Genomic DNA, 25,000 nt, shown 5'->3' with positions numbered 1-25,000 from the left:
CATCATTTAAAAATAAATAAATAAAATAAAATTCTTACTCCATAAATTAATATAATAACTTAAACTCCATATTGATAAATTTGAATTTGGTGTTGTTGTAGTAGTTGTAGTAGTTGATGTAGATGATGATGATGAAGATGGAGAATTCATTTTTAATAATCTTAATTTGTAGTAACAAAATAAAACAAAACCAATCCCAAAGGTGTTCGCAACAATTAATGATGGCCTATGACCCTTAAAAAGACTCTTTGAGATAATGAAGAGGTGTGAAAAATGATTGTTTGGACGTGTCGTTTTTTATTTTATTATTAATACACTGATTCAAAAAGTTTAACTTTTTATTTATTGTTAAACTAATTGTACAGGTATTTTTTTTTTTTTATTTATGTTTGTGTAAGTGTGTAAAAAGAAAAAAAAAAAAAAAAAAAAAATTTTTATTAATTTTTTGAAATGTAAAAACCAAATTAAATTTTTTTTTTTTATATTTTTTATTTTTTTTTTTTGAAATTGTTTTTAATTAAAGTTATGATGACTTTTTTTGGAACTTTATTAAATAATAGTTTTAAAAAAAAAATAACTTATTATGGATAAATTTAAAAACAAAAAATAACAAAAATAGATCAAAACATAATTTTCTAAATATTACTTATTTAAACAATATTTTTTTTTTTAATTTTTTTTATTTTCTTTTTTTTTTTTTTTTTTTTTTTTTTCCAAACATATTTTTTTATTTTTTTTTCATTTTTATTTTTGTTTTTTTTTTTTTTTTTTTTTTTTTTTTTTTTTTTTTTTTTTTTTTTTTAATCGACTGACGAAAAAACATTGTCGTGTTTTATATAAATATATATAATGCAATGTGATTCCGATGAAGAATGGACTCAACCATTTTTAGATGAAGAAGATCCACTCCCAAACCAAATTGTAATTATCTTTTTTTTTATAAATTATTTTTATTTTATTTTTTTTTTTCTTTAATTAAAATCACATACTAATACTTTTTTTATTTTTTTTATTTTATTTTTAATAGTGCCCATATGCAACATCATCAGAAATATCAATTAAAAGTATGTTAGAAATATCATCAATAGATAGTGATGACGTTGTATTAGATTTAGGTTGTGGAGACGGTAGAATTGTAATATACGCAGCAAAACACTATGGAATCAGAGGTATTGGATTAGATATTAACCCAGAATTAATTAAATCTGCAAATGAAAATGCAAAAAAAGAAGGTGTTGACCATTTAGTTTTATTTAAAGTACAAGATTTTGCAAATGAATCATTTGATTTTAAATTAAGTTCAATTGGATTATATAATAATAATAATAATAATGATAATAATAATAAATTAATTTATCCAACCATTTTAACATGTTATTTAATACCAAGAGCATTAAAAGTAATTGAATCAAAAGTAAAGAAATTAATTAGAGACAATGATAGTGAATCAACAAATCATAAATCAATTAGAATTGCAACTATAGTTTATCCATTTGAAAGATGGCAACATATCAATGATGATAATTCTTTAAAAATATTTTTATATACAAAAGATTCAATTGATATTATTCCAAAATCATTAGATTCTTCGAATCCAATATTCATTTAATTAAACAAATAAAAAAAAAAAAAAAAAAAATATTTTTGTTTACAATTTTTTATTTATTATTTATTATTTATTATTTATTATTTATTATTTATTATACAATTATACATATTTATTTTAAATAAAAGAGAAAGAGAAGAAAAAAAAAGAATAAAAATATATATTTTAAGAAAATGGTAATAATTCATTATCTTTTAAAATGAAAGAATATAATTTTGAAGAATGAATTAAATATTTTTCAAAATATTTTTTCATATAAAATGGGAAATAAAATTGAAGGATACTAGTTGATTTAAATAATTGAGATAATTGATTTTGGTAAAGTTTACAGTAACCAAAATGTGGACAACCGAAACCAGTTGAACAAGAATTTAAATTCTCTTGAACATCATTTGAACAATCAATGATTTTCAAAGATTTTAAAGTATGATTTCTAGCAAGCACAGAAGTGATCAATTTGAAAATGATCATTATTACACATAGTTCTGATATAGGCTCACCATCATCAACACCAAACATGATAGATGTTGAACTGTTAAACATTAAAGTCAGTGATTCTATTCTAGAATTTATACAAATCGATTCAATTAAATCATTTTCCAAATGTTTAATATTCTCATTAAAATGAATAAAACTTGTAACTGATGGATGATTTGATTTTATGAAATCAATTGCATTAATTTGTGGTATATAATTATGATTGTAAAATGCTTGTAAATTGTAATTCCTATTTATCGCTCTTAAAAGTTCATCCATTTCAAAACATTGTTTACTTGGTAGACATGTTGTTGTTGTTGTTGTAGAATTGGTACTATTATTTGAAAAAGGTTGTCTATATAATGATAATCTTGATATCTTTTTAGAAGATTTAATAAACTTTATCAAACCTCTATTTCTATATGGAAGTAATACCAATTCTTTTAAAGTTGGTATATTAATTGAAATATTTAATTTATCTTTATCATTTAATTTAAATAATGATAATTTCTCTAATGAACTTGATGATAATGTAAATTCATTTTGTGAATTTAATAAAGTTGGTGATGCAATACCTGTAAATCTTAATGATAAACTTTGTATAAAATTATTTGTAATTAAAAATTCTTTTAACCCTAAATATGGAAATTCATCAATATGACTTGCTAAAACTCTAGTACTAGTATTAATTGTACCACCACCACCACCACCTATATTATTATTATTATTATTATTATTATTATTATTATTATTACTATTTGTACTTTGGTTTAAAGTATTACCATTTATTGATATTGATATATTGCTACCATTACTATTATTACAATTATTGGTTGTATTATTTGTATTATTTGTATTATTTGTATTATTATTATTTGTTGTTAATAAATTTAATAAATTACCACTACTATTATTAATTATTGATAATGGTGAAATACATTCTTGAATATCTAATTCTGTTAAACTTCTATTATTGGTTAAGACAGTGAATATGTTTGAAAATGGAATACGATTGCAATCTTTAATTGAAAGTGTTTCAATTTCAGGTGCATTTTTTAATAAATATTCTAAATTATTCCAATCACAACGTCCTTCACTTGTTGGTGATGGTATAAATTCAACATATAATTTCTTTATATTAGTTAATAGACCTAAATGATGAATTGGTGTACCACCATTAAGTGTCATTTGAATTTTTAAAACTTGTAAATGCAAAAGATTTGAAAGTGTATCATATAAAGCAATACTTGAACTACCACCACCGATATTACTAAAATATGAAATTTCAGATCTATCAATTTCTAAATGTTTTAAATTTGCATTCTTATTAACTAAATCAATAAATGTATCGGTTTCTTTAGCATTATTAGAATTCATTTTTATTTTTAATGTTTGTAAATTTTGTTGTTGTTGTAAATGGTTTATTATATTACCATTACTTGGATTACGATGTTTATTATGATTTGTTAATTTTGGTGATGATGTTGGTGTTGATAAAGTTGAGTTTGAACATGCTGATAAATTACCATTACTAATACTATGATGAATAGTTGTTGCGGTACCACTTCCATTACCAATCACTGCTGAATTTGATAATGATTGACATGTAATTGAACTTGTTATTACAGTAGTTGTTGAATTACCAATATCAAAATCAGAACTTGAATCTGAATTTGTGTCAGAATAAATTGATGACAAAAATGATGTTGATGGTGATGAGGTTGATGATGATTGATTAATTAATAATTGACTATTTATCATTGAAATATTTTGAATATCTTTTGGAATTGTTAATTCAGGTGGATTAATATAATTAATTATAACATTATTCCAATCGAATTTAATTGGTGGATATTTTGGTTTCTTTTTTTTACTACTAAAATTTAATTTTAATTTACCATACCATTTTTTTGTTCTTTCAATTATTCCATGTTGACTCCATTTTAAAAAGTATAAATAATCTTTTCTATTATTAATTACAAATTGGTATCCATTTGTATCAAATGCACCTGGTATTAATGAAATTGCCCATAATTTGCAAACTAATGATAATGAAATTATATAAATACTATTATTAAAACATTCATTATTTTTAAATTCTAATTGTAAATTATTTTCAATATAACAGTCATTTGTAAATGTTGATTTTGATATTGTTTTATTATAAATTTGAAAATTATTTAAAAATAAATTACTTAAAATTTGTTTTTGTAAATTTATTGGTAAATTATTAAAAAAATCTTCATCACTTGGCATTTTTTTTTTTTTTTTTTTTAATTTTTTTAATTTTTTTTTTTAAATTAAATTATTAAATTTAAAATAATAAATTTAAAAATTATTATTTAAATTATTGTTTGTTATTATTTTTTATTAATATTTATTTTTATTTTTATTAAAATTAAAGAGATTTATTTCACTTAAAGTTAATTATCCAAAAATTATTTTTTGGAATAGGTTTGAAAAATTAAATTAAAAAAAAAAAAAAAATAATATTTAATGAAAAAAAAAAAAAATATTTTTTAAAAAAAAAAAAAAAAAAAAAAAAAAAAAAAAAAAAAAAAAATTTTTTTTTATAATCAAAATTAAAAAAATCTAATTATAACACCACATCTCAAATCTGAAATTTATGATTTTCATTTTTCAAATTTTTTAATTTTTTTTTTTTATTTTTTTATTTTTTATTTTTTTAATATAATAATTGTGAATGTAATTAGATCTTTTGTATTTCAAGTATTAATTTTTAATCGTCAGGTGATGCACAAACAAACCTCAATTCTTTGTAAAATATTAATAGTAACAACAAAAAATTAATCTTAAAACTAAAAAAAAAAAAAAAAAAAAAAAAAAGAAACACATATATTTTGAATTTATTTAATTAAATAAAATATAATACACGAATTAAAAAATAAAAAAAAAAAAAAATATCCAAGATTTCGTTGATTTATTAATAATGTATTTTAATCGATTGTTTTTAATTAAAAAAATGATTTTAGGATAATAAATTTAAATGTTTAAAAAAAAAAAAAAAAATCATAATAAACACAAAAAAAATTAAAAATAAATTAAAAATTATAATAAAATAATTAAATATTAAAAACAATGTTATTTTTTTATTTTTATAATTATTTTTTTTTTTAATTTTTTTTAATTTTTTTTTATTTTTTTTTAAAAATAATTATTTTTTATTTTTGCAAAGGGGGGTTTGTTTGGTTTTAGTTAATATTAAAAACAAATATCATGAAAAAAAAAATTATTCTATATTCAATTTTTTTGATTCTATTTTTAAATAAAATCGCACATGGAGTAAGTTTTTAAATACTATTTTTTTCACACCCCCACCATTTCATTCATTTTTTCTTTTTTTTTTTTTAAATCTCAAACTAATCTCACTCTTTTTTTTTTAATTTTATTTTTTTTTGTTTTTTTCAATACACTTTTTATAATAATCCAATTAATAATTCAATTTTATATTAAATTTTTATAATTTAATTTAATTGAATTGAATTTATTTCTTTTTTTATTTTTTTTTCAATTATAATAATAATAAAAATTAAAAATCAATTTAAAAAATAAGCAACAAGAGAAAATTAAAGGAATTTTTAAAAATGAAATCATTAATAAATTAAATAGAGAAGAGAGTTTTTTAGAGGATTATCAAAATTTAATTAAACAATTAAAAGGTTATGATTCAAAGAAAATTGATTATTATGATATCTTTTTTAGTGATGAGGAATTAAATTCAAGGAAATTCCTTTCTCAAGAATTTATATCACAATATAAAATTTTTTATAGGGATGAATTAGACAAAGATTTAAATCATTTATTGGATTTCAATGAATTGAAATCATTTCTTCAAAATTCGAAAGGATCTGAATATACTGATAATTATATTCAAAAATTTATTAATAAAAATACTAATAATAATCAAAATAATAATGAAAATAATAATGAAAATAATACAATTAATTTTCCAACATTTTTAAAAGCATGTATTTCATTTCACACAGATTTTAAAAATTTAGATCCTGCATGGAAATTCATTTTAAATGATGTATCAATTGATAGAACTGAAGAAATGAATACAATTGCTCAAGTCGCTTTAGAAAGATATAAAAGAATGAGAAGAGAATATAATCAAGCAATGACTGATATTGATAATGAATTATCAAATAATTTAGATACTTTTAAAGCAGAGTATGAACAATTAACTGGTAAAAAACTATAGAATAAAAAAATAAAAAAAATAAATATTCCATTTTCACACCAAAAAAAAAAAGAAATTTAAAATTTTAAAAAAAATTAATATAATTTTATTTATTTTTTTAATTGATATTATTTGTAAAAAATTTTATTATTATAATAAAGCTTTTAAAATTGCACTTTGTAAAATTTTTAATAATCTTTCTGGTTCTATTGAGTTATCTAAAAATTTTGCTACCGCTATCAAACCCATATTATTTTGAAATAATGCAATACCAGTTGTATCCTTTTTTTGTGAGTATGAGAGGTGAGAGAGAGGGAGAGAGAGAGAAAAAAAAAAAAAAAAAAAAAAAATATTAATAATTAAAAAAAAAATATTAAATATTAAAATTTAATAGATTTACATTTTTTGCAAGAATATAACTTGATGTTGTTTTTGTTCTTGTATAAATTTTACCACCAATTACTAATGGATTTTCACGGAAAAGTGTGAAAACTTCTGTTAATCTTTTAACTTCTTCATTTGAAATTTCAAAATTTAATTTTGAAAGTACCATACATTCTGGTGCACCAATTATACATGCTCCAAATATATTAGCATTTTCATCCAATATATTTTTTTTAATAAATTCTTCATTTATTGCTACCATTTTTATTTTATTTTATTTTATTTTATTTATTTTATTTATTTTATTTTATAATATTTGTTAATTTTTATATATTTTAAAATTATTGAGAAATAATAATAAGATTTTTTTTTTTTTTGTTTTGTCTTTAGTATTTTTTTTTTTTTTTTTTTTTTTTTTTTTTTTTTTTTTTTTCCAAATAAGTGAACAAAATTAAGCAATAAAAAAAAAAATAAAAAAATTAAATTAAATAAAAATAAAAAAAATAAAAAAGATAAATTTAATTTTTTTATTTTTTATAAAAATTAAAAAGAAGTCAAAGGGGTATTTTTTTTAAAAAAAAAAAAAAAAAAAAAATTTCTATATATTATTATAGTACTATTTAAGATTTATAATTAGATTTGAATTATTTTTATATTATAAAAAAAAAAAAAAATCTTTTTTATTTCCTATTAGAGAATAATGGACAGAAAAGAGTTAATTAAATCATCAATTTTTTATTATAGATTTAAACAAACATTAAATATATTGGGAAATTAAATTGAAAAATTAGTATTTTCATCCAAGTGTATTTTCATCCAAGTGTTGTTTTTTTTTTTTTTAAAAAAAAAAAAGTGGTTATTACAATAAAAAATTAGTTAAAAGTTAATTAGAAGTAAAGTAATAAAATTTTTTTTTTTTTTTTATTTAATATTTTTGTTTTAAAAAAAAAAAAAAACGATCAGATTTACTGTTTCAATTTAATTAACATTTATTATTTTTCCTTATTTTTTAAGCAATCATTTTTTTATTTTTGGGAAAAAAAAAAAAAAAAAAAAAAAAAAAAAAAAACAACATTATTATTATAACACCTTTCCAAAATAAAAATAATTTATTTATATAACCACAAAAAAAAAAAAAAACCTACCAACCTCTCTATATTAATAATTTTTTTTTTTTTTTTTAATAAAATAAAAAAATACTGCTTTTGAACACATTATATTGTTTTTATATTGTTTTATTTACTACTTTTTTTTTTTATTTTCTTTTTATTTTCTTTTTATTTTCTTTTATTTTATTTTTTATTTTTTTTTATTTTTTTATTTTTTTATTTTTATCAATTAATCAAAACCCCAAATTTCTAATTCAATACATTTGAAATCTTGATTTTCTAAACCACCATTTGTTAAAGGTTGACTATCATAAGTTAAACATGGACTAGTGACACCAAAATTCATTTCATTATCAACCCAAAGTGCATATTTACCATCTATACCACCACCCATTGAGATATAATTATCAGTGGATTGTACAAAACATTCATTTTTCTTTGACCAAGGATAATATTTAAAATCATCTTTATCCACCAAAGAGAAAACAAAACATTGACCAGATCCATAGTAACTCTTTGTACTTTTAATTGATTCCGATATGAAACCACCAAAAACTCTTGATTCTGAATCTTTGATAACCAATACAACAGGTCCTTGATCTTTGGTTTTACTATATAAAGTATTCATTGAAATACCATGCTGTACAGTTTTATAAAGTAAATTCCAATTTTTAAGTTGAACAATTGGTGGTAAATGTCTAACTATCTTTCTAGCATCTTCAGGTTCAATAATTGGTGGTGAATTTGAACCAAAAAGTGTTGGAATAAAATCAATAATTCTAATATGTTGAATAATTTCTCCATTTTCTTTATCACCATTATTATAATTTTCATCATCATCGTCATCATCATCATCGTCATCATTGTCATCATCATATTCACTACCTGTCTTATAATTAAATAATTCATTGTTGTGATTTGTTGTGAGATCAATAGTTGTATCATTACTATCTTGAGTCGTTGATGAATTTAAATCGAAAAAAGAACTAAAATTTAAAAAGTTTCTAGTAAATGATGTTGAAGGTGTTGGTGTTGGTGTTGGTGTTGATGTATTTGATTTAGTTGGTGTTGTTGTTCTATTATGTAATAATGTGAATTGTGAAGAAGGTGAAGTTGAAGGTGAAATTGAATAATTAATTTGTCTAGTTATTTGTGGTAATTTCTTTTTACTATTCTCTATTGATTTATTAATTCTCTCACAAATACTATTTGAATCTTCATCATCACATTCCAATACAATATCTTTTTCAACTTGATTATTCTCTAAAAAAACTATAATATGTATACCTGTATAAACTAAACTCTTTGTTGATATTGATTTCTTTAAAATATTAATTCCGTTATTACTATTATTTAAACCTGTTGAATTAATATTTGATGAAATTAAACTATTATTATTATTATTATTATTATTATTATTATTATTATTTTGATTATCTTTCTTTTCTTCAGATGATTCATTTTCTATTTTTTCTTCTTCCATATTAAATTGTAAATCTCCACCATTATTATTATTTTGATTATTATTATTATTATTATTATTATTATTATTATTATTATTATTATTATTATTATTATTATTATTATTATTATTATTATTTTGATTATTATTTACATTATCAGTTGATATTGATAATGAAGAAGGTTTTGGTATAATTGAACAATAAGCAACTTGATCCATCATAAAATTTAATTGAAATTTTAAACTTCCCTCTTTCTTTACTAATGGATCATTTACATTTGCTTGAAATATTAACCAATTTGGTAAAATAGTTAAAATACCTTCAACTCTACGAGTTTCATCAAATAAAGAAAATAATTCATATTTAAAAACTTCTGTATCCAATGTCTTTTTAAATGGTGATATAATTGAATTTTGATTTGTATTTTCTTTAGTTGGTGATAATATATTATTTTCATTATTATTATTATTATTGCTATCTTTAATTTCTTTGTTTTCTTTATTATTGTTATTGCTATTGTCATTATTTTTATTATTATTATTATTAATACCAACACTATTATTAGTTAAATCTTTATTATCATTTAGTATTTGTGTTGTACCGCTTGAACTCTTTAATTGATTAATACTAAAACCAAAAGATGATTTAATTGGCGAAAGAGGTGAAGTATTATTATTATTTTGATTTTGATTTTGATTTGGTGGAGCAATTGAAGATAATAATAACAACTCAGAGATTGGTTGTGATAATAATTTATCCCAATTTGAAGGACCACCTTGAGGTATTGGTAAAGTTGATTCATTTTCAACATGTGGTATACCATTAAATAATTCTTTTAAAACTGAATGTAATGATTTCAAATCATAAGTTGTTTGTTTATTCTTTTTACTATTATTACTATTTACAATTATAAAGTTCTTTTTATAAGAATCTTGTATATAAGATTTCAAATAAATACAAAGTAACATTGAATTTGATGAAAGTACTGACAAATGATCATGATTTATCTTTAAAACATTTTGATCCTTATCATAAATACTTAATTTCCATCCTGATATATTATTAAATAATATTTCTAATTTATTATTATTATTTGATTTTGGATTAAATAAAATTAAAGAACCACTTAAAAATTTTAAAGTACCCATTATTATATTAATTTTATATTGATGTTGTTGTGAAGATTGTTGATAATATTGTTGATGTTGAATATTTTGTTGAATGAATAAAACATTATCAATGTTTAAATTTGATAGTATTAGTGATTTCGCTCTATTTCTATTGATTTGATCAGTGGATGATGAACATAATGAATGATGTTGACCATCTTGTTCTATAATATGACCATCTAAAGTATTGATATCCTTACTGTACATTGATATACTAAACTTTTCTCTTAATCTTGGTAATAACAATGGATATGAATTAACAATATCCAATAATCTTCCACTACCACCCTCAACCTCACCACCACAACCCCCACCACCATCATCAATAAATCCTTTTGTAAAAAATTTCATTAATCTCTTTTCATTTTCTTCAATTATATTATTATTATTATCATTATTATCATTATTAATATTATTATTAAATGATGGTTTCTTTTTAAGAGATTTTAAAGGATTATTTGATAAAAAGTTAAAACAAACTATTAATGTTTGACCTGGATATAAATTCTTTGACTCTAATCTATTTAATATCATTAAATCCTCTTCTGTCATATTATATTTTGTAGAGATTGATAAAACTGAATCTGAAACTTGAACATTTATAAATTTAAATTGTGTTGTTGATAATGAGTTTGTTTCTTTATTATTATTATTATTATTATTATTATTATTATTATTATTATTATTATTATTATTATTATTATTATTATTATTATTATTATTATTATTATTATTATTATTATTCTGTGACTTATTTAATGTTGTAGAAGATGATAATTCGGTTGATATATTTATATTATTTGAGGTTTTATTTATTTCTTCATTTTCAATTTGAGATTGTGAAGATGAATCTGTAGTTTCATTTGTATCTGTTGGTGAAGAACCTCCAAGATAAGTTTTGAAATCATAAAATCTCTATGGTTATTATTATTTTTATAATTATTATCATTATAATTATTTTTATTTTTATTTATAATTATTAAATTAATGTTAGGTTATGTAAATATTATTAATATTAGTAACACTAAACCTTTATTTTTTTGATTATTTAATTTATTTATTTTGTTTTTACCTTGAAATGTTTCATTCTTTAATAATAAAACAATATATATACAACTTGTATATTTATATTGTGTGTGTGTGTGCGTGTTTTCTTTGTTTCTTCCTTTACAAGATTTTAAATTAAAAAAAATAAAATAAAAAAAATAAAAAATAATTTTAATTTTCTTTGGCTCCGTGTAAAAAAAAAAAAAAAAAATAAAAATTAAAAAAAAAAATAAAAAAATAAAATAAAATAAAAAAAAAAAGATTAAATTAAAAAAAGTTTATTTGGGACGGATTTTATCTAAAAAAGATTAATAATAAAAAAATAAAAAAAAAATAATAATTAATTTTATTGAGTAGTCTAATTTGAAGCTATGATTGAGTTTTTTTAATCAAAAAAAAAAAAAAATAAAAAAAATAAAAAAAATAAAAAATAATAATTAAAAAAAAAAAAATTAAATTTAAAAAAAAAAAAAATTAAAAAAAAATTAAAATTAAATTAAAAAGAAATCTCAGATTTGATCAAAAAATTCACAGAAATTTTGATTATAAAAATTCACAAATATTAATATTATTTTTTTTTTTTTTTTTTTTTTTATATTAATATTTTAAAATCTTTGGAATTATAGTATCTAATAATTTTCTACCATTTCCAGTTAATTTTAAACAAGTTGGTTCTAATATTAAAAATCCTTGTTCTTGTAATATTTCAACTTGTTTCATATTTAAAAATTGATCAAAAGTTAAACCATTAGTTTGAAAAGTAAAAGTTGAAAGCTGAACACCTTCAATAGTACGCAAACCATTGAGTAACATTTCTTCAGCCACTTCAAAATTTGTTAAAGGTATGGTTGGATTAAATTCATCTTCAATGAATGCATTGCATAATATTTCTTTTGAATTTAACTTTTCCATCCACTCTTTTGGGTGTAATATATTTTTGAAAGAATATCTTGAAATTTGATTATTATTATTATTATTATTATTTAAAGTTGTCAATCTTGAAGAAGCACCAGGACCAATACCAATGAAATCACCAGATCTCCAATAATTTAAATTATGTTTACCTTTTTGATTATGTGAAGATGCAAAACTACTAATTTCATATTGTTGGAAACCCATAGCTTCAGCTTCACAAACCGTTAAATCATAAAGGTCTGATGATTTTTGATCATCAGGTGGAATGATTTTAAATTTATTACCTTTTGAAGACAATCTTCTATAGAATGATGTACCTTGTTCAAAGGTTAGTGTGTATAATGAAACATGACCATTACCATCTGCTAAATTCAAAGCATATCTCAATTCATTTCTCCATTGTTCCAAAGTTTGATCTATAGTTCTAGAATAAATCAAATCAAATGTAACATGGTCAAATAAATCTCTTGCAATTTTTATACTTTCTTCAGCTTGAATTCTATTATGAGTTCTACCTAAAAAATGGAGATCTTTATCAACCAATGATTGAACACCCAATGAAACTCTATTAACACCAACATATTTTTTAAAATCTTTTAATAAATTTTTTAAATCTTTTTGATCTGGATTTACCTCCAATGTGATTTCAATATCTTCAATACTCAATGACGATGGGAATAGTTTTTTCATTGTTTCAATGGTTTCTACAAATGTTGAAATCTTTGCTAACGATGGCGTACCACCGCCAAAATAAATCGATGTTATTGGTCTTTCTCTTATAAAACTATTTTCATTACTATTTAAATATATATTCTTTACAAATGATTCTAATTCTCTTGATAAACTTTTTGACATTCTTTCATGATCAACCTTATCTGAATCTCTATATTTATTAAAATTACAATATGGACATATTTTACTACAATATGGCCAATAAACAAATAATGAAATTGGTAAATCTTTTAATTTATTATATCCTTTAAATTGATTTTCTATAACATTTTTTACAATTTTATTTATCATTTTTTTTTTTTTTTTTTACAAATCTTTAAATTAATCTTTTTTTTTTTTTTTTTTCTCTTTCGCGTAAAAACGAAATCTTTAAATTTTATTTTTTTTTTTTTAAAAAAATTTTTTTTTTTTATTTTCATTTTCGTTTTTTAATATTAACTAAAAAAATGACAGGAATTATTAGAAATAAAGTTTTTTTTCAAATTAAACAAGGTAATACACCATTAGGTAGAGTTGTATTTGAATTATATAACGATATCGTACCAAAGACAGCAGAGAATTTTAGAGCATTATGTACTGGTGAAAAAGGTATTGGTAAATCAGGTAAACCATTACATTACAAAGGTTCATCATTTCACAGAGTCATTAAAAACTTTATGGTTCAAGGTGGTGATTTCACTCATGGTACTGGTATTGGTGGTGAATCAATTTATGGTCGTACTTTTAATGATGAAAATTTCCTCGTTAAACATAAAATCGGTTGTTTATCAATGGCAAATGCTGGTAAAAATACAAATGGTTCTCAATTCTTTATTACCACTGCTGAAACTCCACATTTAAATGGTGGTCATACTGTATTTGGTGAAGTAGTTGAAGGCTTTGATATAGTCAAAAAAGTTGAAAATGCTGAAACTGATAGAAGTGATCGTCCAAAAGCTGCATGTGTCATTGAAGATTGTGGTCAACTTTAAAAACTTTTTAAATAATAATAATAATAATAACAAATAAAAAATAAAAATAAGAAAAAGATTATTTTACTTTTAAATCTTTAACTTTTTCTCTCTTTTTTTTTAACAGGTCCACTAAATTTTTTTTTTTTTTTTTTTTGGTTTTATTTTTTTTTTTTTTGTTTAAAATTAAAAAAATGGCAAATAGTAGAGTTAAGGTTTTTTTTTTTTTTTTTTGATATAAAACAAGGTGAAAAGAATTAGGTAGAGTTGTATTTGAATTATATAACGATATTATACCAAAGACAGCTGAAAATTTTAGAGCATTGGTGAAACTCCACAGTGGGTATTATTATTATTAAAAATAAAAAAATAAAAAAATAAAAAAAAAAAAAAAGAATGACTAATTTTTTTTCTACTTTTAATTTTTTTTTTTTTTTACAATTTAAAATCTATTTTTTTTTAATATCTTTTTTTTTATTTTTTAATTTTTTTTTTTTTTTTTTTTTTTATAATTTAATTTTTATTATTTTTTTTCTAATTTAATTTTTTTTTTCTTTTTTTTTCTTTTTTTTTTTTTTCCAATAAAAAAAAAAAGCAAAAATGATAATTCCAATTTATGTTCAAAAAAAGATATTAAATTTTTTAATAATAGATATTAATTATCATAATAAAAAAATTAAATCATATACATCATCATATCCAACACCACCAATACCAAATGATCTATTTTCACGTAAACCAACACAACCAATTGATATTGATAAAATTTCATTAGTATGTTGGGAATGGTTTAAATATATGAAATTAAATCTAAATGTATCAATTGATTTCTATTATAAAAATAATCCAAATTTAGATTATAAATCATTAATAATTAAATTAAATGAATTAATTAATAATAATAATAAAAATAATAATTATTCAATAATTAATAATGATTCAATAAAATATTTAAAATTAAATACAGAAAAATTTAAAAATGGATATAATAAACCATTAATTACAGAAGATGACTTAGTAAAGTTAGTTAATTTATTAAATCAATTAATTATTGATATTAGTTTATTTAAGAATTTAAAAAGAATAATAATTAATAATTTATCATTCTCAAAAATGGATAAAATTATAATTAAAGGAATTAAATTTAAAAATATATCATTATTTAAACATATTGTTCAAAGAATTAATAATGAAACCTTAAATAATAATAATAATAATAATAATAATAATAATAATAATAATAATAATAATAATAATAATAATAATAATAATAATAATAATAATAATAGTAGTAATTATAATAATAATAAAAAAGAATATTTAATAGGAGATGATAGTAATATTACCTCAATTTATGATTTCACATTTAGTTATCAAAATAATTCAACTGATTTCCAATATTTAATAAAATCATTATATAATTTAAATAGACCAATTAAAGTAATTGAAATTGGATTTTCAAAAATTATTTTAAATTTTTATAAAACTTTTAAATTATTAAAATCAAATAATAATATTAATAATAATAATAATAATAATAATAAAAGTATTGGTTTTTCAAAAGTTAATATTTTTATATTAGAAGATTCAACAATTACTACATTATATTATTCTTTAAAATTATTTCCAAATTTAAAAAGTTTAATTATTTCAATGAATTTTCAATCATTTATTTCAAAGTTTTTTCAAATGTTTCCAAATTTATTATTAAATTATAATAATAATAATAATAAAGAAATAGAATTTAATAGTAAAATTAAAGAATTTAATAATAATTTATTAACAAATGAAAAAATAGAATTATTTATTAAACATTGGAATAAATATAAAGAATTAATTAAAATTAGTAAAAGTTTGAAATCAATTTCAATTGTAACACAAATGAATGAAAATGTAAATTGGGTATTAAATGAAATTCCACAACTATTAGAAGTTTTATTTTCAATGATTATTGAAAATGAATCAATAACTAGAATTTTCTTACAAGATATAAAATCAATACAACTAATTAAATATTTATTGGAAAATAATAAAAGAATTAATCATTATTTCATCTTTTTAAATGGTGATTACTTTGAAATTGATGAAACAACTGATTCTTATAATTTTAAAGAATTTGAATCTTCAATTATACAATTATTTAAATTAAATCAATTTAATCATGTAAAATCATTTCAAATTTCAATTAATTCTGGTGAACCAAAATTTATAATTAAATAATAAATAAATAACAAATAAATAATAATAATAAACTCTATATCATATATGTGTGTTTTTTTTTTTTTTTTTTTTTTTTTTTTTTTTTTTTTTTAAATTTTTTATTTATTTATTTGTAAAATTTAATATGAGAAAAATAATATATATTGAGAGAGAGTGTGTGTGTATGTGGGAGTGTGTTTTTTTTTTAAAAAATTATTATTATTTTTTTTTTTTTTTTTTTTTTTTTTTTAAATTAATTAATCAACAATAAGTTTTCTTCTATTATTATTTGCACCTTTCTTTTGAACTTTAACAGTTTTATAAGAACCATCAGCAGAGATATTACCTTCTTTAATTTTTAATCTTTTAATGAGTGATTTAGAACGAGCTTGAGCCAATTCTTCACCAGTGAGAGTTGTATTCTTTTTAATTGATAAAGTTTTTAAGATATCTTTCTTTCTTTTCTTTTGCTCAAGTTTTTTATTAACACCTAAACTTCTACCGGTTGTACCATGATGACCAGATTGTGGTCTTGATGGAATGATTTCCAATTTTTGATCGGCATGATTTTTGAATTGTGTTGGTAAGAGGTACTCTGGAACAACACGTAAATGAAGTGGGACTTGTTTTTTAATTAAGGTAGTATCATGTTTTAAAGCTAAAAGATCTTGTGGATTCTCTGAAAAGTGAGATTTTAATTTCTCGTTATTTAAAAGTTCTTGTTTTAATTCAGTTTTCTTGGCTTCTTTAATTGCACGAATACCAATAGTTCTAAGTACATCTTCAACTCTATATCTGAAACCTTCAATTGCATTCATTTTAAATTCGAATGGTTTAAGATTGTATCCTGCATCGCCTCTAGTCTTTGATACTTTTTTTAAGAGTTCTTCATTATGATAAGTTACAAATGATAATGCAATACCCTTATTTGTACCTCTAGCGGTTCTACCAATACGATGAATATAATTTTTAATTGTTCTTGGAAAATCGAAATTTACAACAATATCAACATTTCTAAAATCAATACCTCTTGCTACACCATATTCTTTATCACCTTTTGAATTATTTATTTTTTTATTTTTATTTTTTTTATCATCATCTTCTTCATTTTCTTCTTCATCATCATCTTCTTCATTTTCTTCATCTTCTTCATCTTCTTCATTTTCTTCATCTTCTTCATTTTCTTCATCATTTTCTTCTTCATCTTCATTTTCTTCATCATCTTCTTTTTTAACATCAGTCATTTCATCATCATCATCATCATCATCCTCATTTTCATTATCTTCTAATTCTTGTTCTTCTTTTTTATTTGAATCAGATTTAAAAGATTCATCAGTTGCAATTAAATAATCGAATAAACCTTTATTAAATTGTAAAATGATATCATGTCTAGAGTTAATTGGTAATTCTGAATTTAAAACTGCACATTTAATATGAAATCTTTCAAAGAATAATTTCAATTTATAACAATTATTTGTATCATTTACAAAGAATAAAATTTTTCCTTGCATTAATCTTAATCTTAATAATGAAAATACTAATAAGAATTTATCAACTTCTGCACATCTAAATAAATAAAAAATTAAAAATAATATTAATATATATTAATATATATTAATATTAATATTAATTTTAATTATTACTTACTTAATTGAATATTCTGATAAATTAGTTTGAATTGCTTTATCTTCTTCTAATTTTAAAACGGCTGGAGTATGTAATACTAATTTTTTTAATTCTTCAACTTCTTTAGTTAATGTTGCAGACATTAAAAAGCATTGACAAACTTTTGGTAAAAATGATTTAATTATGTTAATATCATTTTGATGACCATAATTTAAAACTAAATCAGCTTCATCAATTACTAATATATCTAATGTTGATTGTAATTGAATGGTTTTATTCTCTAAATGTTGTACTAATCTTGTTGGTGTACTAACTATAACATCTGGAATATCACGAAGTAAACCTTTTTGTTCATCCAATGTCTTATCATTACCTAATTGTACTACTGATACTAATTGTTGACAATAATATGAAACTTGATTAAAATGATTCTTAACTTGTTCACATAATTCTCTAGTTGGTACTAATACAACTGCTTTAACACCTTTAATATTTGATTTCTAAAAATGAAATAATAAAAATAAAAAATAAAAATTAGTATTATTATTATTATTATTATTATTATTATTATTATTATTATTATTATTATTATTATTATTATTATTATTATTATTATTATTATTATTAATTTATTAATTTATTAATTTATTAAATTAAACACTTACTTCTTTTGCCATTAAAACTTTTTGAATAATTGGGATTGAATATGCAGCAGTTTTACCAGAACCAGTTCTAGCTTTTGCTAAAATATCTTTACCTTGTAATGAGAGTGGAATTGATTTTGATTGTACAAGACTTGGATTTTGGAATCCCATCTTTTTTAATGCTCTAAGGATTCTATTATCCAAACCCATTGATTCGAATGTACATTCTAAATCAATTAAATCACTACTAACACTATCTTCAACACTGTTATTATTTTTATTTAAATTCATTTTAATTTTTTTTTTATAGACAAAAAAATCTATTTAAATGTTTTCGTCAAAAAAAAATAATAATAATAATAATATTAATAAAAAAATAAAAATGTAAAAAAAAAAAAAAAAAAAAAAAAAAAATTAAAAATTCCAAAACCGACTCGTTTTTTTTCACTGTTTTTGAAAAAAAAAAAAAAAAAAAAAAAAAAAAAAAAAAAAATAAAAAAAGATTTATTTTTAATTTTTTATTTTAATTTTTTTTTTTTTTTTTAAATTTATGATTTTTGATTATTTGATTTGGCCAAATCAAAAACACCAATTCCTTTTTTTAATCCATCCTTTTTATTATTTTTATTATTATTTTTTTTTTATTTTTTTTTTTTTTACACCAACTAAATCTTTAAAAAAAATAAAATTAAAAAAATATAAAATAAAATAATAATAAAAATCTAAATAAAAAAAAGGCAATATAAAATCTATAACCATCTGTTTTGGTTATTATTGTAATAATTTTTTTCTAATGAACGATGAGTATTTAAAATAACAAGAAAAAAAAATATTTATTTATTTATTTCATTCAATTTTTAAAAAAAAATTATATTATATTTTTTTTTTTTTTTTTATTTTTTTTTTTTTTTTTACACATTCCAAGTCAATAATAATATTAAGTAATTTAAAAAAGAACAAAAAAAAATATATTAAATTATATAATGAAAAATAAAACTATATATATGATGAAAACTAAATTTTTCCGTTTATAAAATAAATAAATAAATAAAATAAAATAAAATAAAATAAAAAAAAAATAAAAAATAAAAAATAAAATAAAATAAAAATAATAATAATAATAATAATATATTTATAATGATTGGTGGTGATTTATCATTATTTGAATGTGAAAATTATAATGAATTAACAGAATTAGAAAAAGTAATATACAAATTAAAATGGTTATTTTTAATAATGATACTATTAAGGATACCTTGGTGTTTCTTTTCATTTTTATCAATATGTAATATGGCTATAGAAATAGTAACAATTATAATTGGATTATTTGGAATTAAAACTTTAAAAAAATCATTTCTAGTATTGGTAAATATCATTTATTTATTATTATTAAAATTATTAAAACTATTAAAATTATTATTTTTTTTTTATGTAAATAATAAAAAAAAAAAAAAAAAAAAGTATTGCACCTTATCAGAAGTATCATTTTTTATGTCTTCATACGATATTTGCCAATTTTTAGAAATTGGTAATAATAATAAATTTAATATATCATACCCTTTTAGAATATTATTTACAGTTTTATTCATAATATGGAGTTTATTTATGTTTTTTAGTATAAAATTGGTTTTAGATTTATTTCAAACTCAAGAATCAAAACCTTTATTAATTAGTATATCTGTATCAACTGATTCCAGAAATGATTTGACCACTACTACCACAACGACCGCTACAACAAATAATATGGGTGAAGAATCAGTATAACAATAAATTATAAATTTAAATCAATAAACTAACATAAATAAATAAAAATAAAAAAAAATAAAAAAAAAGTCCGATTATATATCATAATAGATTTTTAAAATTATATTTAAAACAATTTCTTTTAATTATAGGCGAATTCTATTTTTTTTTTTTTTTTTATTTTTTGTTTTTGTTTTTAAACTTGTATAAATATCGGGTTATTTATCTACAAGTAAAGGTAATAATTTTAATTTATTATCATACCATATTATTTAATTTACAAGAGTTTTTATTTATAAATATATTTATTCTTTTTTTAATGTTTCATTTTGCGTTATATTAGAAGTAGTAGTAGTAGTAGTAGCATTAGTACTAGATGGTTGTGCTTGACTTCTAACTTGTTTAAAGAATTCAGTTGTATTATGAATTTTGAGTGGTTCAAATCTGAGTTGAGGATTATTATTATTATTATTTGATTCTTGTGAATTTTTAATTTGTTGCAAAATATCTTCTTCTTTTTGCTAAATATATATATAATTTTGATAATTAATATACATTTATTATTTTTAATTGTTTTTTTTTTTTTTTTTTTTTTTTTTTTTTTTTTTTTTTTTTCAAAAACAAAATTAAAATAAAATACTTACAATATGAGATAAAACCCATTTTAATGGGTTGCTCTTTCCAGTTAAATTTGAAACATGTCTATCAGCTTGATTTAATCTATCCTCTAATATTGAAATATTTTTATTAATATCTGATGATAATTCAGTTAGTTTATCGATAATTGGGAAAAATTGTTGAACTTCTTTTGTTTTTTCAAATAATAATGGTATAAGTTTTGAATCAGTTTTATCTGTATCTGTTTTTATCTATATTACAATAATAATAACAATAATAATAAGTTAATTAATATGTTTGATTGGTTTTTTTTTTTTTTAATACTAAATAATAATAATAATAATAATAATAATAATAATAATAATAATAATAATAATAATAATAATAATAAACTACATACAGTTTCAACAAAAGCACCAAACTCATCTAATCTTGCTAACATATATTCAATTGTATCATCAATATTTTTAGCTTGGTCATTTGTACTTTGTGAAAAACCAAGATAATTTGAGTATCCTTCTGCAATAGATTTAACTAATAAATCATTATCTTCAACTGAATTTAATAATGGGTTTGAGTTTATTAAGGAAAATGCTGTTCCTGGTGAAATCGTTGTTGTTGCTGCTGATGCTGGTGCTGTTGTTGTTATTGTTGTTGCTGTTGTGTTATTGATTGTGGCTGCTGTTGATGATGTTGCTGCAACAGGTTGTGCTGCTAGTGAACTTGTATTATTATTTGGTTCTGTCATTGTAAAAAATTTAAATTAATGAAAAATTAAAAAAAAAAAAAAAAAAATCAAAAAAAAAAAAAAATCAAAAAATCAAAAAATCAAAAAATTTTACAGTCATGTTTTTATTTATTTTTTTATTTTATTTTATTTTTTTATGTTATTTTTTTTTTTATTTTTTTACATCCCAAAGATATTACAGGGGGACAAAAAAAAAAAAAAAAAAAAATAAAAATAAAAAAAAAAAAAAATAAAAATAAAAAAAATAAAAAAATTGATATAAAAAAAAAAAAAAGAAAATAAAAAAAAAAAAGAAAAAGAAAAAAATTTTAAATTGCAAAGCCAAAAAAAATAAAAAAAATTTTAAAATCTAAATTTTTTTTTTTTTTTTTTTTTTTTATGCTCAAGAATTAATCAGATTTTCCAAAAAAAGTCTTTTATTTTTATTTTTTTTTTTTATTTTTTTTTTTATTTTTTTTTTTTTATTTTTTAATTTGCCCCCTCCATTAATTTAAATTTAAATTTTGAATTTTGGCGCCTCCATTTCAACTGACTGTTAATTTTTTCAAATTAATTTTTTTTTTTTTTTTTTTTTTTTTTTTATTTTTTTTATTTTTTAATTTTTTGAATTTTTTTTTTTTTTAATTTTTTTCAATTTTTTTTTAAATTTTTTTTATATGTAACCGTCATCCAACAACAAACAACATCATATTATTTTATTGTATTTTTATCACACAAAAAAAAAAAAAAATAAAAAAAAAAAATAAAAAAACAAAAAAAGCAAAAAAAAATAAAAAATAAAAAAAAATAAATAAAAAAACACATCAATACGCCACACTATAAAACCTATAATTGGTTTGGAAAGTAATATAATAAATTCAAAAACCAGCATAAAAATTTAATTTTAAAAAAAATAAAAAGGTAAAAAAAAAAAAAAAAAAAAAAAAAAAAAAAAAAAAAAAAAAAAAAAAAAATTAATTAATAAAAAAAAAACAATTAAGATTTTTTTTTTTTTTTTTTTTATTTTATTTTATTTTATATATTTTATTTTATTTTAAAATTTTATTTTATTTAAAATACCAGTAACAATATATTTATATATAAATATATATACTAATTTAATAGTTTTTTTATATTATTTTATTTTGTTTTTTTATTTTTTTTATTTTATATAATATAATATAATTAAAAAAAAGAGAAGAGAAGAGAAAAGAAAAGAAATAAATATAAACAGTGAAATTTTAGTGTTCTTTAGAATAAGATCTACAAGAATATTTAAAAAACACAACCATCAAGTTTATTTTTTTTTTTTCCAGTTTCAAGACTTTATTTTAATTTTAAATTTAATTATTATTTTTTTTTTTTATTGTTTTTTTTTAAAATTTTTAAAAAACAAAGTCAAATATCAATAATCAATAATCAATAATCAATAATCAATAATCAATAATCAATAATCAATTATCAACTATCAATTATCAACAATATCAGTATCAATTATCAATATAAATATATCAATACAACCAAAAACAGATAAGAAAAAAAAAAAAAAAAAAAGAATGAATAACGAAGACTCTCTATCCTATTCTTTTGGTAGGATGATGTTAAATCAACAACAGCATCACCACCAACAACAAAATAATACTCAAGTACAACAACAACAACAGCAACATACAACACAGTTCAATCAAGTTAGATTTGGTGGCAATTATCATCAACAACATCAACAACAACAACATCATCAACAACAACATCATCAACAACAACAACAACAACAACAACAACAACAACAACAACAACAACACCCACAACAATATATATCCCCAACATTTAGCTATGTTCATAACAATAGCAACACCAGTATTACCCATGGTAATTTATATGATATAGATGATAACCAAATAGATAATGTTAATATTATTAGAGGTGGAAATAGAGGATATTATAACCAACAACAACAACAACATCAACATCAACAACAACAATATTATCATGAACAACAACAACAACATTTTAATATCAACAACAATAATAATAATAGTAATAATAATAATAATAATAATAATAATAATAATAATAATAATAATAATAATAATAATAATAATAATAATAATAATAATAATAATAATAATAATAGTAGTTTAATAACAAATAGTCATCATGCACAGAGAATCGTGAGTCCAATAGTAAATGGTATGACAAGTAGTAGTGGTAGTAATATGATGATTAATGATGTTAGTTTTGGTATGAATGGTATTAGTAGCATCAATGGAATCAGTATAAATAATGGAAGTGGTGATATAGATGAGGAAGATGATAAACTATTGGATGAACAACAACAATTACTTCAAAGATCTTTAGAGAGATTAAGTGATGGTGAAGAGATTTCATTTGGAAATCCAAATTACTTCTTTCATCCATTCTCTGAGAGAAATATAAATGGTTTACCAAGTACAAATTCTTCAATAGTTTCAAGACAACAACAATTACAACAACAACAACAAAAATTAAAATTAAAATCTTCCCCTTCACCAATTTCACCATTTTTCTATACACAACAACAACAACAACAGCAGCAACAACAACAACAACAACAACAACAACAACAACAACAACAACAGCAACAACAGCAACAACAGCAACAGCAACAACAGCAACAACAAAATACGTCAATCAATGGTATTATTAAAATTGATCAAACACCACCAACACCTCAATATATTGCCAATCCATCAGTTTCACCATTAAATGCACCAATTTCATCACCAGTTTTGGGTGATATTTATAGTGGCAACAATAATAACAATAATATTAACACAAATAATTATAGACAACAACAAAAATTAAATACTAGCACTGGTAGTTATCAAAATATGTCATTTGATGCTGGTGTTAATGGATTCAATTGGAGTCCATCTTTACAACCTGATCAATCAACCTCAACAAATCACACCCAAGCAATGTTACAACAACAACAACAAAGACAACAACAACAACAACAACAAACACAAAACCTTGTATATTTAAATAATCAACAAATTAAATCAACTGTAACATCAAATAGAGATCATTGGTCAAGTGTTGTAAAACCACCACCTATTCAATTACAACAAAACTCAATGCAACAAAACCCAATACAACAACAACAACAACAACAACAACAACAACAACAACAAAGCCTCTTACAACACCAACAAATGTTACAAATGCAAATGCAAATACAACAGCAACAGCAACAGCAACAGCAACAACAGCAACAGCAACAGCAACAACAAAATCAACAACAAAACCAACAACAGAATCAACAACAAAATCAACAACAAAATCAACAACACTATCCAAAGTATTACTATCAACCGATTTTAAACAATAACCAACAACAATCACCAC

The 25,000-nt window shown here is 19.7% G+C and overlaps 13 protein-coding genes across 13 annotated transcripts in view; 6 read left to right on the top strand and 7 right to left on the bottom strand.

Annotated features, from left to right (window-relative positions):
• DDB_G0280423 (UAS domain-containing protein) overlaps positions 1 to 150 on the bottom strand; it is a gene marked incomplete at both ends in the record, with an annotated part of 1,451 nt that extends 1,301 nt beyond the window's left edge. Inside the window, one exon of the mRNA XM_636075.1 lies at positions 39 to 150. Coding sequence (XP_641167.1) covers positions 39 to 150 — 112 coding nt within the window. The remainder of the gene's footprint in view (positions 1 to 38) is intronic.
• A 699-nt stretch (positions 151 to 849) lies between these two features.
• Positions 850 to 1,609, top strand: DDB_G0280421 (hypothetical protein; the record flags this gene model as incomplete). Its single annotated transcript, XM_636074.1, has 2 exons — positions 850 to 921; positions 1,028 to 1,609. The coding sequence occupies 2 exons, from the start codon at positions 850 to 852 to the stop codon at positions 1,607 to 1,609; spliced, it is 654 nt and encodes a 217-aa protein (XP_641166.1).
• A 162-nt stretch (positions 1,610 to 1,771) lies between these two features.
• Positions 1,772 to 4,339, bottom strand: DDB_G0280419 (hypothetical protein; the record flags this gene model as incomplete). Its single annotated transcript, XM_636073.1, has 1 exon — positions 1,772 to 4,339. One exon carries the CDS (start codon positions 4,337 to 4,339, stop codon positions 1,772 to 1,774), a length of 2,568 nt encoding a protein of 855 aa, XP_641165.1.
• Positions 4,340 to 5,320: 981 nt separating this feature from the next.
• DDB_G0280417 (hypothetical protein) lies at positions 5,321 to 6,368 on the top strand (the record flags this gene model as incomplete). The annotated part of the gene is made up of 3 exons (XM_636072.1): positions 5,321 to 5,386; positions 5,658 to 6,294; positions 6,361 to 6,368. The coding sequence occupies 3 exons, from the start codon at positions 5,321 to 5,323 to the stop codon at positions 6,366 to 6,368; spliced, it is 711 nt and encodes a 236-aa protein (XP_641164.1).
• A 69-nt stretch (positions 6,369 to 6,437) lies between these two features.
• DDB_G0280415 (hypothetical protein) lies at positions 6,438 to 6,933 on the bottom strand (the record flags this gene model as incomplete). The annotated part of the gene is made up of 2 exons (XM_636071.1): positions 6,438 to 6,569; positions 6,688 to 6,933. 2 exons carry the CDS (start codon positions 6,931 to 6,933, stop codon positions 6,438 to 6,440), a joined length of 378 nt encoding a protein of 125 aa, XP_641163.1.
• Positions 6,934 to 8,009: 1,076 nt separating this feature from the next.
• DDB_G0280413 (hypothetical protein) lies at positions 8,010 to 11,499 on the bottom strand (the record flags this gene model as incomplete). The annotated part of the gene is made up of 2 exons (XM_636070.1): positions 8,010 to 11,327; positions 11,485 to 11,499. 2 exons carry the CDS (start codon positions 11,497 to 11,499, stop codon positions 8,010 to 8,012), a joined length of 3,333 nt encoding a protein of 1,110 aa, XP_641162.1.
• A 557-nt stretch (positions 11,500 to 12,056) lies between these two features.
• DDB_G0280411 (hypothetical protein) lies at positions 12,057 to 13,397 on the bottom strand (the record flags this gene model as incomplete). The annotated part of the gene is made up of 1 exon (XM_636069.1): positions 12,057 to 13,397. The coding sequence occupies one exon, from the start codon at positions 13,395 to 13,397 to the stop codon at positions 12,057 to 12,059; it is 1,341 nt and encodes a 446-aa protein (XP_641161.1).
• A 155-nt stretch (positions 13,398 to 13,552) lies between these two features.
• cypD (cyclophilin D) lies at positions 13,553 to 14,077 on the top strand (the record flags this gene model as incomplete). Its single annotated transcript, XM_636068.1, has 1 exon — positions 13,553 to 14,077. The coding sequence occupies one exon, from the start codon at positions 13,553 to 13,555 to the stop codon at positions 14,075 to 14,077; it is 525 nt and encodes a 174-aa protein (XP_641160.1).
• Positions 14,078 to 14,656: 579 nt separating this feature from the next.
• On the top strand, positions 14,657 to 16,276 carry DDB_G0280409 (hypothetical protein; the record flags this gene model as incomplete). The annotated part of the gene is made up of 1 exon (XM_636067.1): positions 14,657 to 16,276. The coding sequence occupies one exon, from the start codon at positions 14,657 to 14,659 to the stop codon at positions 16,274 to 16,276; it is 1,620 nt and encodes a 539-aa protein (XP_641159.1).
• Positions 16,277 to 16,512: 236 nt separating this feature from the next.
• On the bottom strand, positions 16,513 to 18,816 carry ddx56 (DEAD/DEAH box helicase; the record flags this gene model as incomplete). Its single annotated transcript, XM_636066.1, has 3 exons — positions 16,513 to 17,821; positions 17,903 to 18,381; positions 18,547 to 18,816. 3 exons carry the CDS (start codon positions 18,814 to 18,816, stop codon positions 16,513 to 16,515), a joined length of 2,058 nt encoding a protein of 685 aa, XP_641158.1.
• An 846-nt stretch (positions 18,817 to 19,662) lies between these two features.
• DDB_G0280405 (hypothetical protein) lies at positions 19,663 to 20,289 on the top strand (the record flags this gene model as incomplete). The annotated part of the gene is made up of 3 exons (XM_636065.1): positions 19,663 to 19,890; positions 19,987 to 20,122; positions 20,159 to 20,289. 3 exons carry the CDS (start codon positions 19,663 to 19,665, stop codon positions 20,287 to 20,289), a joined length of 495 nt encoding a protein of 164 aa, XP_641157.1.
• Positions 20,290 to 20,573: 284 nt separating this feature from the next.
• DDB_G0280403 (hypothetical protein) lies at positions 20,574 to 21,634 on the bottom strand (the record flags this gene model as incomplete). Its single annotated transcript, XM_636064.1, has 3 exons — positions 20,574 to 20,789; positions 20,913 to 21,137; positions 21,287 to 21,634. 3 exons carry the CDS (start codon positions 21,632 to 21,634, stop codon positions 20,574 to 20,576), a joined length of 789 nt encoding a protein of 262 aa, XP_641156.1.
• Positions 21,635 to 23,169: 1,535 nt separating this feature from the next.
• On the top strand, positions 23,170 to 24,983 carry DDB_G0280519 (hypothetical protein; the record flags this gene model as incomplete). The annotated part of the gene is made up of 2 exons (XM_636063.1): positions 23,170 to 24,627; positions 24,675 to 24,983. The coding sequence occupies 2 exons, from the start codon at positions 23,170 to 23,172 to the stop codon at positions 24,981 to 24,983; spliced, it is 1,767 nt and encodes a 588-aa protein (XP_641155.1).
• Between the last annotated feature and the right edge of the window lie 17 nt (positions 24,984 to 25,000).

Source organism: Dictyostelium discoideum (assembly GCF_000004695.1).
Source record: "Dictyostelium discoideum AX4 chromosome 3 chromosome, whole genome shotgun sequence".
NCBI lineage: Eukaryota > Evosea > Eumycetozoa > Dictyosteliales > Dictyosteliaceae > Dictyostelium > Dictyostelium discoideum.
This window is presented reverse-complemented; position numbering and strand designations above follow the sequence as displayed.